Below are 13412 nucleotides of genomic sequence, written 5' to 3'. Positions count from 1 at the left end.
TTTGAATTTTAGTTCTAAGCAATAAAATAATCCTGAGTAAACTATCCTGATAGCTACTGATTTGTAATTATTACTATATATATCCAAAAGAAACCGTGTTCTACTGATTACTTCATTCAAAATTCCAGAGTATCACATAGGTTTAACATCCTACCGCACGAGTTCGAAACAGTAAAAATGTGTGCTACCACTGCATTTCAGAAGTCATTAAAATACAAAAACTCCAGGGTTACAATCAAGAAATCCAAGTTTTATTTGCCACATAATTAAAGGGAGCCAATACGATCAAGTTACTCAGCCCAGCACCTCAGCTGCTCAAGTACTTTATGACCACTGCTAGCTCAGAAAGAGGTGGTTGGATTGTAACAAATACCGGGTAACTCGCCTCTGAAGTGACTTGTTGCTCTTGGCAGCTTTTTTGGTATTAGTATCCTTACTTACCCACTGTGCTAGCTATTCACAAAGGCACTAATATTAAAAAAAAAATACTAAGAGAAAAAAAAAAAGACACTTGAGAAGTCAGTAACCCAGTATTTGCAGCAAGCTGATTGTGTACCACGCTTGTTATCAAGCAGTTGGAAGCGAGTAATTTAGAAGACTATCATGTTATCATGGCCACAGCATGTCTACCTTCTAAGGTAGTCATTTGCTCCTGACTGGTATTGCTGGCTTTGTGTTCATCTGGATATACTGATCAAATAAGACATTTGAGACTTTGGAATACTTGTATATAGTGGCACATTTTCATATAGGTATGTCATACTTAATCTGAAGTGCTCTGACTACATTAGGGGAAGCAGATGTCCAACAACACACATATAATACAAGAAGGAGATGCCTTTTAGGCAGATTGATTAGGTTTTCCTTCATTTAGTGTTAAAAGACAGTTTAGCTGTTTGGAGAAATATGCATACAGTGATTTCCATGCTGCGATACTGTAAGCTTGGTAAGCATTGGTTTAAAAGAGTATTAAAACTTAACAGTTAATTAATGAGCTTTAATGTTAATGCCCACATAAGTAATGCGTATAACCACAATGGCTGCTAATAAAAGTTAGTTAGGTACAGAAGAGCAGCTTGTCAGTTATTTACTTACTGTTCTCTATGGTTGGATCATATGAATCAACAAACTGTCCTTCCACAAACTGAATCGTCAGTGAAGATTTTCCTGTAAAGCAAGGAAAGGATAATTTGTATTGAAACAAGTCTTCAGGCTATTACCACTTTACATTTACTAGCAGATACACCAGTGTTTTTATAAGAGCCAATACAAGCTTTGTATGGTTCATTTAAGCATCTATACATGACAACTGACCTATTTTTAAATTAAGTGCCTATTCCTAGTAACTGGGTCTCCTGAACATATAAAAAATAGTGCAAGAGCTACTCGGCACACGTTCTGCTTTTGTTTTAACATAGCATAATTTAAGCGCCTCCTCCAGTTTAGAACAAATCTAAAAGTAGCAGTGTCCAATCCTCATAAAACTAAATTTAACAAACTGTTACACTTGGAAGGTTTTTCTGTCAAGAAGCAAGGAAAACTAGAAATAATTTTCAGTCATTGCACAGAAAACTAGGAACTGGAATAGAATTAGCCAAATTTGGTTTGACTAGGAGATTGGACATCTTTCCCATGACAAAAGGATGATCTCAAAATTCTTGAGATCAATATACTTTCCTCTTCTATTAATCCTCTTGATGCCACACTACTACAGACTGGTGGATGCTGTATTTTAAGCATAGTGATTGAGGGGGCATCATTGGATTTTTTCTTTTGAAAGCAATTTAACTGCTACTTTTGCAGACAACTTAGCATTCCCAATTTCAGTTATGCTGATCTGATCATACACCCCCCCAATAAAGAGTAATGCAAAATGTTACACTTAGTAGCAGATTGAAAAAAATGAAAACTAATTTAGTCTTGAAAGATTTTACAAGACGGTAAAAGTGAATTGCATACCTTGACCATAACAAGCACCTTTAAACCTCTGCAGCTGAAGACTTAACACAACACAGTCTTAACACGATTTCCATTACAGCACACCTTCTACATTTGGGAATCTACTAGATCCTATCACATTACATTTACTGGACAAATACACTCTTACAAAGATTGCCAAGTGCATTAGCTGCTTTTGGACATGAGCATACTCTTCATGCTCCTTTGTACTCTTCTCATTGGCAAGAAGCACAAACAAAATAGGACCTCAAGTAAAAATCTAGACTCAAGACCATCCTACTCAGTAGAAGCCTTTCAATGACATCATACGTAACCAATGCTGTGGATGAACTAGTTTATAGTAAAACTATTTTCAAGAATTAATTGCTTTGGATAAAGACTGCCCACTTGCAGTGCTTAGACCATGCTATGTTTATACTTTGCTGTAGAAAGAGTTCTTTCCTAAGCATTCCTTCAGGAGATACTAAAAAACAGTTTTCCACTTCCAACCCCCCCATTCTTGCTTCATCATACAAGGCTCTTGACCTGTTCATATTTGACTTTTTATTATTATCAGCATACTTAGCAAGTCATTTTGTTAAAGACATTCTGAAAAGATTGCAAGTCAGACAAAGTACAAAGATGAAAGTGATGCCAGGGAAGTTCGGCTTAATATTTATAATTACACGTGCAGTCAATTTGTTCATTAACTACAACACTTCCAGGATTTACTTCTCCAGGAGGAAGAAAGAAAATGTTACACAAGCATCACCATTTGAGGATTTTCCAACAGCCATAACCTTCATCAACTCACTGCTTGGTTTATTTTAACATCACTGCCCAGCTCTGCCATGCTTATCCCTTTGCTGTCTCGTATCAATCATGCCAGTTTATTCAAGATACAATGCTAAAAAACCCAGACAAACCCCAAAAAGACCAACCAGCACACAACCTTTTAAGTTCTTAGACACCATTTTCTGATACATCTAACAGCGCAACTAAAGGTGTCATTCTCACTGTGCATGAGTTTACAGAGAACATTGCACTTCAAATTGTTGCTCCAGCAAGGAGAGGCGGGGGAGAAAGCAACCATGCACATCTGCAATCATCCTAGTAAGGACAGACTTAGAACTGAGACTATGCATCCCAGCAACTTGCTGAAACTGTGTATTTTGGACACCACTTAGAGAGTGAATGAACTTACAGGCTATTTCTTCTTCAGCTATAAGCTTATGAAGTTGCTACCCGGAGTTCATGATTCCAGACTCTTTGCCAATACCAGCATATTAAGCACTCCATTTTAAAACTAAGTTAACTATTCCTATATTAGGCTGTTATATATCTTCAAGATAAGAGCAGCTAAGTTAAGCACAGATCATCACTGAACATTTTTCCTCCTAAGAAGGATCCTAAACTAACTGAAAGACTTGACTACTACTGTCTGCCTGTGCTAAGTCTGGAAACTGAGTACTAAAAAGAAGTCGGAGCCAACAGAAAATGCTGCATTTAACATCCAGCTGTATTAATTACTGCTTTCCTCCTAAAAGTGAAAGAGGAGGAAACAAAAACAGACAAAACCAGCGTTCCAACACTCTGCTCCTAAATTCCTCCAAGCTTTGTAACAAGCCTTCCAGTACTGCTGTGTTTGGGATCACAAGAGGATGCCTGCTTTCCTAGATGAGCCACAGAGAAGCTCTCCAGCCTTGGATTCAGCCACATACCCCCTTAGGATAAGTGCATGAGACAGTATCCCACTAAAGCAAGGCTTCCAAAGGGGACACAAGAAATTTTAAACCTAAGTCATTAACACCCCACTGCCTTGTCTCAGCCCATGCCCAAGAAGCACACATGACCATGTAAACAACAGCTTGGCTTGAACTTTGTCCCACAGGTTTTATTCCAGACCTTTGACCTATGCTCATGGACAGAGAGGAAAATTAAGTTGACAATTTAGCTCCTATCACCTCTTTCCCCAGAACGATCAGGCAACATTATCAGAGAGAATTACAACATAAACATAATGTCTGTGAGGCAGGGGCCAAGGAACTGCACCCAACTGCATTTACTGATGTGCTAACTCCATCTTGGAGCACTGCAGGGAGGAGGACACAGGGAGACACTGCAGTCTAGGTGTGCATACACCACTAGCACACTTCAGCCTAAAAGGACGAGAGCGCCTAACACCAGAAGCAAAGATTTGATTAATTAATTACTCAAGGGTGCATACCTCAAAAAAGGCTCAGTTCTAGCATGCCCTCATTTGGAACAAACCCCAAATGTTTTTTAGTTTGCTAAGCTTTTCTTTGTAGCATCCTCCATGCTGGTACTTTTAGTTTATCCACTGTCCTCAAGTTTTAGGAAAATAAACATCTGTTGAGACCAAAAGGAGAAGTGTCATGAGCAGAAGCAAGGCAAAGTCTGCTGGAAGTGGTTCACTAAATTGATGGAGACCTGTGATTCCAAGATGGAAAAGCATTTGCAGAATCTTACTGGAGAAGATTATGGTTTAACCTTTTGACTCTGTTCAGAATCAGAGAGCTCAAAATGATGACAAAGAAATAAATGAATCAAATAAGGGCAACACTGGGTGAGGGCAACAGGATGACTCCTCCAGCTGTACTTGCTATGGTAACTCGAAGCACCAGATACTCTATGGCAGAGGAGTTGTAAGTAAAATCCTCCAAGTTTACTGACTCTCCCTCTCCCTGGAGGAACAGGACAGAAGGTAAGCGTTGGGAGGAATGGGTTTTACAAGTGTTTAGAATACAAGTCCCAGGTGGCAGAAAGCTCTACTCAAGTCGTCCAGAAGTACCCAAAGGGAATTTGCATACACAATTCGTTATTTATGATATTATGTGGGAGTGGTAAAGAAAAGTTTTTTCCACTCTCAAAACAGAGGAGGAACAGGTCTTCAGACAAAGCCATTTCAAAAAATAAAGCTGTTTTATTTCCGTTCTCACTCAGAAATACCACTCACTACATAAAGCAGAACGTCCCATAAACACTGACTACTGCAGTCATAGCACAGCAGTTTCAAATGCCATTGCAATTGTCAAGGCAAAACAATTGCCAAACTGAGTTTTTACTCATGTTTTTACTTCTTGGACAAGAGCTGTGGTATTTAATCTATCCTTAGAATTCAAGCTTTACAACACTAGGCAGTTTACCAAGAAGATGAGTAACTGAGCATGGGTGGGCTCATGAACAGCTGGCCTCCCCAAAGAGGCCATGCCCTCTCTTCGGTGCACCACCACCTGCCTGCTGTGCCCATCCCACATCCTTACTCTCCTTGCAATAGGCAGAGGGAAAGCCCAGATGAAATTCTCATCTGCAGCCAACTTCCCCCCCAAACCCAGGAGATAGAAATGATGCAACTGGCCAGTGAGCAAGTCAAACAACAGCTCCACAAGCAAGGCATTGTGCAAGCTCAATTCTGCAGCTGCCCTCTAACATGGCGTCTCCACGATGACAGCCACTGGCAGCACAGTGCAGTTTATCTCAACAGGAAGAATTTCTCAATACTCAAAATTGTCTGCACAAGCAATCAGTAAACAGTTTGACTAGGTCAAGAACAACAACTACTGAAGAGTTGCAATTCTCCGTTCTGTTAGAATTTTAGATGCATAGTTTCTTTAACCCATCTTTTTCCATTAAAACATCTGCTTATGTACTTTGCTTAATTATTAAACACTTAACAGCTGGCAGCATCTAATCTACTCCTACCACAAGCCTAGCATCTTACCTAAGTTAGTCTCTACGTAGATCTACTCAGTCATACCTACAGAACAAACTAGTCTAGGTTTTGTCACAAAAGGGTTCAAGAAACTTCATAATGAAATGCTGTCAGTCACATCAAATTAGAGAAGACTTACCGCGTACCCAACTTTCAGTATCTCACGCACAGCTATGCTCAACTTACTACGCTTCACAGAAATGAAGTTTTCATACTGAAAGTTACACTCAATTTAACTTGAACGTTGGGATCTTTATCTTCTTTAATTCAGAATACCAAGATGCACAAAATGGAGACACGACGATCTCCACAGCGCAGATTATCTATTTGTCCTCAGAGCACAGAAAGGGACAGAACAACTTCTTGGAGCAGATGGAGGTTTAACTGGGTAGCAAAGGGAATTATAGCATCAGTCTTCAACAAAAATCTTTCACAAGATAGCAGATGATCTCAGAATCCATCACTAGCTCATCATTCATCTCAGGCTTCATCATTAGCAACTTTCTATGGTTAATTAAGATTTTTTTTTTCCCTCCAGGTACTAATTATGGCTATGTAGTTGCTATTTTGCTGTCCACTGCTATTTAGTTCGGTGAATCATTCTAATGACTATAAAAATGATACATCTGAGTCAATAAAGAATTCTGTTTCCAAACCTCTGGAGACAGTGATACAATGAGTAGTTTGTGTTTTACTCAGATGCAACTTAATTTTACTATTAGACTTTTAATCATGAGGAATTATCACTTAAAAACATCTACTTTGAGCTGTAGTTTTATCCATTTTGTAGTGATTTCCTTGTGATGTCAACATTGTGATACCAGGATTAAAACATTATTTTCTGATGCTTACAGAGAAAACTCTTGCTGGCACACAGAGCTCAACTGGTGCACTTGCTTATATGATACTCATGCTTGATTTGCAACACAAAGAGTGGTGGCACTCCTCTCTCAAAGTGCTGTCTGAGTTTTCTGAAGGACAGACTAAAGGATCTGCCCTTATAATCCTGTAAGAGAGAAAGTCTGAGGACTTCAATGAGACATCTTTTGGTAGCAAGGGACCTCAAGAACAGAAGAGACCTTCATGACAAACCAAACAGCAGATCAGCATTTCACAACACCACAAGCTCTTTTTCAACTTCTGTGGCACTCTATCCTATTGCTACAACTGTTCCCTGCCTTCTCCTGATCTATTTTTATATTAGGATTGATCTATTTTTATATTAGGATATAGGGAAATATATTTGACAGTCTAAGGCAAGATGTTGTAGCAAGAACCACTCCTGCTGCAGAAGAGGAGGTTCACATGACAGTCTGTAACACCAAGAACACAAGCCTGCGGGGAGAAAAGGACACATGCTTGTTTCCCTTCCTTCTGCATTGCACAATCTTCCTGAGGTTTATCAAAGGTATTCCTCTGCAAGCCAGAAGAAATCTGAGAGGCAGTCATTTAGAAAGGAGGTCAGATGGCTTCCTTTATTTTCTTCAGATTTCAAAGCAGTCGGTCAAACTCACGAGCATATTTGCAGGCCCTTGCAAGGTGGCAGCGATGAGCCTTCAAAACACAAACCAAGAAGTCCTAATGATGCTCTCTAGATCATATTTTCTGTAAGGAAAGCAAGAAGAGAGCATGTGCTTTATTCCCTGATATATAACAGCAAGCTTGCTCCATCCTGCTGCAGTGCTCACCTCTCAATGCTCACTTGCACTTTGTTGCAATGTATTAGATGTCCAGGCAAGTATGTACAGAAAAATTCCACTGTTTTGCTGCAACAGCTTAGTTGCCACTTCCAGGTGTCCATTTTGTCTCCATTTAAGTCAGTAACCTCAGCAAAGGATTGTCAGAAGAACTGTTTTAGTTATTTTAGTGCACAGTCCAGTTACCTCCACTTGTTACCCTTGCTGGCAGAAAAGCGTGTGACACAGTTTGCCTGATATTTCCCTTTTAATGAGGTAAACCAATTTTAATTCCACGTGTTTACTATCAGTTGTCAAAGATGGAAAAGCTATTACATGGCTTAAAGAAATCCAGAAAACTTCTGTGGCATGTACCTCACCCGGCCATGGTATACATGCATAGATGGCTGCATCCAAGATGCTTTAAATAGGGCAGGGAAACTGCATCCTGGGCTCTCCTAACTACGAAGGAAATTCAGACATTCACATCCGAGACAGTCAACCAATATTTGCTCAGATAAATACCACCCTCTGTATTCCCTTCTGACTTCCTGCAGAAACTGTGCATCTCTGCAGCACCTTCCCACCTCCCTCCCCACAGCACCATGCCTAAAACATTTCAGGTGGCTGTAGAAATTCAAAGGCAACTTGACTTATCAGGCACGTATGCTAGCCTAATTAGCAAATGTATTCCTAAACTAAAAGTTAGGCAGTACTACTTGATATACTAGACTTCTAAAGGGAAGCTTATTAAGCTTAAAGATCAGACCCTAATGTTTCAGTTTATGACACACTTAGAGGGAGAGAGCCTGAACTTTGTACTGATTCCCCCCCCCCAAGAGGTAAAATTCAAGTTGTACTGCTGAGTAGAAGCCAACTCCTCTCTCTATGCACACACTTCAAGCAGCTAATTAGGTACCTGAATAAACTTGACCTTTCCTTGGATCATCGGGTATGTACAACATGAAATGTCTTTGAAAGATACTTTCAGTAACTGTCATTGTGTCATCATTAAAACAGTTTTAAAATGCTATGTCATTAGAGATAAAAATGCGTATTTCTTGCTTTAATGCATTCCATGCACCCTTTTCCAACTTCAAGGTTTTAGTTTCAACACAAGGGAATGAACTCCCAACTTCCAGTCAGTTCTTTCTTGACGCTAAAGATCACTGGGGTGCACAACTTAAATTACCTTTCTGCAAGCCAGAAATATCAGGACTAGCAGGTTTTAAGCACTTCAAGAAGTGGATCTTTCCAACCGCAGTTACCAGCACCAGCTCTCCATCCGCTGCATAGACACTGCCTTAACTGCACTTGCAGCACAGCTGAATTTAACAGCAGAAGCCCATGAACTCCACTCTATGCACACCACGTGGGACAAAGCAACTGTTTAGGTTTACCGCGGGTTTGCAGCCATCATTTTCCTTTTTTTCCATTTCTACACAAGTGGCTGAAGTTAACACCAGCCACATTAAGCTACATGCTACTGCTATTGACCACCTGGTAAAGCAGTGCGCCATCGAAGCAGCCAGAGTGCATAGGTACAAATTAGGATTTTAAACTTAACATTTCTATTAGAAAACAGGATAAACTCTTCTCTCCTCTTCCTTTCACTGCAAATCTTGCTTCTGTTTTTAGACCACCTGATCTACACCAGTAACAGAGAAAGCTTTAATAGCACAGAACCCTTCCCAAGACGAAAGACCTGTCTTTCAACGGATCAGTACTGTTTCAGTGAAATGCAGGTCTTCCCTAAGGATCTTCCTTTATAGGATCTTTATGAGGACTGGAGCCATAGCATTGACTGTTGCCAACGCTGTGGCCACTATACCTCATTGTTGCTTACAACCACCAGCAAGCAGAGGGCTAAGTCTCTGAATATGTCAGTGAAATTTTCCTGGCATCATTTTAAAAAGGCAAGTCTAGGAGCTTCACCCTGAGTGTATCGTAACACCAAATAAACTGTCAGAAATGCAGCTGAAATGGTGAGAAATGGACCCTCTTGACAGTACTACTGAAATGCATATGAAACAGGGCCTCAAGGATCTTCTTAGAATTGCAAGAACAATAGTAAGAGATGTATTTCTCTCCTCCTTGTTGCAGGATGACAGATGGCAGGTACCTGATGAAATCCTGATGAGGTAGTAATGGTAATATCCCCTCTCTTGGTAACATTACCAAGCAAATAGTGTGATATATATCCAGCAACTATAGCTAAGAAATTTCAGCCCCACTCTGACAAAAGGTCCACAGAGCTATTTGCCAACCCGTAGCAAAAGCTGAAAATATTACTGATTTGTTCCAACAACTACAGGCAAGCTACTTTTAAAACATATTAAACATATATAGCTCAGTCTAACTGCATAATAATCACTAGAAGACCTTAGCAACAAAAGGCAGCCTCAGCCTGCAGCACTATACCTGACTATGAAGTAGTAAGTCAATGCAATAAAGTCTTTGTGCCCGCACTGATGGTCCAAAGTCTGACGAACCCAATGTCAACAAATGCCAGCAATGCACGTGGCAGCCAAAACCTGGCTTTCGTGGAAAGAGTGCTGCTACTGGCAGTCAAAATCAGCACACAGCAGTATTCACCTGCCATGACCTGCACTGCTGGAAGTTCCCAAAGCTGCATGAACCATCAGCAACTGCGGTACCAACCCTGACAACACTAACATCTCTTAGCACAAAACAGAGAAGGTGGTCTTTAGGAATACTGACAAAGATTAGTGTTGACTCTCTCTTCCACCAGTGGAGCAGGACATGGTCAACTCCATCACACCTCTGTCAACAGATGCATAGGTAGACACTGAGACCATCTTGATTAATGATCATACAGTTCAGCCTTGACCACTTTAATTCTCCTGCCTAGCACAAGGCTGCTGTGGATCTACACATAAACATGCCAACATAAAAAACAGTATGCCTGAACTGTACCTTCCTCTACAAAAACTGTCTCCCCATATCAGATTCAGATCAACTTTTGATAAGTTACTGTTGTCTCTCCTCCAATTCAATTCCAGATCTTCTTTGAATTAACTCTATAGGCATCCTCCATGTTCCTTCTGCTTAACATGTGAAGTTCCTCCCCTCTATTAATCAGGGTTGAAGAAAGCCACAATCTGTTAAATGCCATCTTCATACCATAGCACTATACAGCTGGAGTTGGTCATTAACCCCTCCCCACTAACTCTGATTGCAAGCCTTCATTTACACACTTACCCGACCAACATAACAGAGTAGCCTCTGAATACAGAGGGCAATCTGTTAACAGTAAGGAAGGTTCAAAGTAGTAATATACCAAAATCACAGCATGACAGACGTGGGTAAGATACCAGGAAAAAAAGACTCTGGGGTAAGGAGAACACCATGCAGAGTACCGGAAGAATCATTAGAGCCCCCAACCTGGGGAAATTTTAAGGGGATTTAAGCCTAAGATCCATCAGATATGACATGACAGAGTTGATTTTGCCATAGGGCAGAGAAGATAGAAGAGGTAAGCCTTGTTTGCTATAGCATATTATAGAGTTGCCTGTCATGACAGCCAGCTGGCTTTCTTACCTTCCTAATCAGTGTGTATCCATCTGTTGGCTCACAAGGTACTTCAAATTAAGAGTTTTTGGGTAGGAATCATACTTTTCTATTCTCAGTTTTTATACTATCTAGTACAAAAAGGTCACAATACAGAACTCTGATCTTTGCAAGGAAGAACAACAAAAAAACCCCACAGAACAAATAGCACACACACCCCCCCTTGAAAATAGCCCAGGAAGGTAACTGAAGATGACATTTGCAACCTGACATTAAACTACTTTTCCATTTAGACTGTCTTTCACAAGTGAATGTCTTCCAGCCAGTCCAGCTCTGTCACCTGAGGAAGCACTTGCCAAGAGAAGCTGTATTCTTCACTTCCCAGCACTCTGCTAGCACAACCACGCAACTTGGACAAGGAGTTGAGTATCAAGCTACAGTTTAAGACAACCTAACTTCAGGCCGACCTTCAAGAGCCAGAGCAGCGTGCTATATTTGTCTGCTGCACAAGTCTTTGCATATCAATGCAAATAAAATTCTCAAAGTGCGATAGTGATTATTACTCTGCTATTATCCAGTTAAATCATAAGTTAATCCAGCTAATCATAAATTCAAGTCTATTTCAAACAGTATCTAAGAAATTAAGTACATCACATCTACTTGGCAGAAATGGATAAAATGTGAACTATGACAGGCAAATAGGTCAAGGGCCAAGATTTACTGTAGGTACAGCAAAGCCTTTCAGAATTTGCTCACTTCCTTACCCTGGCTATTTGGGAAATAACCCACATCTTCATTTTTGGTTTCCACACTTCCATGCTGTAAGAACTGGAGAGGCATGGCCCAACTTTCCCCACAAAAAGCTGCCCTTAAAACTTGGGTCCCTACACCCCTTCTCATACTGTCCCTTTTTCTCCTTACCAACCTCCACCTTTAAACCCTTTCAGCCTTGGGGATGTACAGCCCATGCCCAGATAAGCAGCTGGATGCCAAAATAATGGTCATATCATATGACCATCTTCAGAAAAAAAGAAACATATATCCTACAGTCTCATCATTAGCTGTAAATTGTATACGAGATAATGGCTTTTTAAGACCGCAATCTTTTTGCCTAGAAATGCAAAGAGGGAAGGCATCATCTTATTTTTCTGTACTACCATTAACTTACACTTGTTCATAGCGGTTGATTGTGACAAATGCACAACCCAAACCTAGGCTTAGGAGCACCATCCGAGACACTCATCTAGCAGAAATTTCAACAAGCTAGTCACTGAAACCGTTCTGGCAGTTTCACTTTAACTCTACCTCTGTCCTACCACCCCACTTAGGGATAAAAGATATTTTGCAGTTGAGGAAGGACAAGCAGAAAAGTGGTTTAGGTGTCATAAGGCTCCTTGATACACTCTGTATAAAGAACATGATTTTGAAACATTCAGACAACTTCTCATTCTTCCTAGCTTTACTGCTCAGAAAAACCTGAATTACCTTAAACAAGTTTTAGACTTAAGTTTAGCAGCCACAAAAGGTTTATCAAGAATTTTGACAACCTTTTTCCCCAAACATGAAAAAAGTTAAAATAGCACAACTAACACCTTTCTTTAGAATTTATTCACCAGTGTCAAACCATACAGATGAAGCAGAACTTCTGTTAGAAACCGACAAGAAAGCAATGCAGAAGGTGGTACTGCAGCAAACTAAGAAACATGGTGCTTGTTTATATGTATGTTTCAAAGCAGAAACTTCCAGTTCTGATTCAAAATGGTAATTTTGAAACAGATTTTAGAACACCAAAAATTTATTAATGGAGGACCAAGCCTTAAAGCAAAACACACTTTACTGCATTAATGTCAAGAGCTTGATTGTTTTGACAGTTTGTAGGACAGATTTAATGGAGTCTTCCTACATATTATGCATCCCAGCTCTTTTGCATATAGCAAGAGTACCTTTCAAGGAGGTTGTACATATTGAATGAAGTTTTGGCAATACAATCTGACAAGTTGTTGAAGCTAGACAGATGTATCCCACTAACTCAGGAGACAATGTTGTCAACAGACACTTTCATACCATAATTTCGTATTACACTTGCACATGTTCACACCCACACACTGAAGACCACTTATGTATTCCCTCTTTTTCCATATTAAAATTCATTTAACTCAATACTCCACAGAATACAAATAACTAGCTTTGTCATGCATGCTGTTCTGGTTGCTGTAATCTAAAATACCTAAGAATACTGATAAACATTCCAGAAGTATTAACTCTTCATTCTTTAAGACTTCAGCGTTACATTAAAAAAGAGAGCTGAAAGGTAACTTCACTGTTTAAAGCATAGTCTAACAGGGAACCATGATTTCTTGAGTTCATATCTATTTAACATAAAAGCAGCGCAACTTTTCTGAAGAAGCCTTCTGAGCATCACACATTAGCATCTTTTGTTCCTTAAAAGGCCTTCAGAAATCATTCATTTAGTCTTATGCCTTGAAAGATTAATCTTCGGCCATTATCCACAAACTCTTACGGATTTCATCCAA

The 13412-nt window shown here is 39.9% G+C and overlaps 1 protein-coding gene across 2 annotated transcripts in view; it reads right to left on the bottom strand.

Annotated features, from left to right (window-relative positions):
* Nucleotides 1–13412, bottom strand: part of RHEB (Ras homolog, mTORC1 binding) — a 42622-nt gene that overhangs the window by 21599 nt on the left and 7611 nt on the right. For both annotated transcript variants that reach the window (XM_076331967.1, XM_076331966.1), the window contains exon 2: nucleotides 1096–1167. In XM_076331967.1, the coding sequence (XP_076188082.1) occupies nucleotides 1096–1167 (72 nt within the window). The remainder of the gene's footprint in view (nucleotides 1–1095; nucleotides 1168–13412) is intronic.

Source organism: Aptenodytes patagonicus, chromosome 2, assembly GCF_965638725.1.
Source record: "Aptenodytes patagonicus chromosome 2, bAptPat1.pri.cur, whole genome shotgun sequence".
In the NCBI taxonomy this organism is placed as follows: Eukaryota; Metazoa; Chordata; class Aves; order Sphenisciformes; family Spheniscidae; genus Aptenodytes; species Aptenodytes patagonicus.
This window is presented reverse-complemented; position numbering and strand designations above follow the sequence as displayed.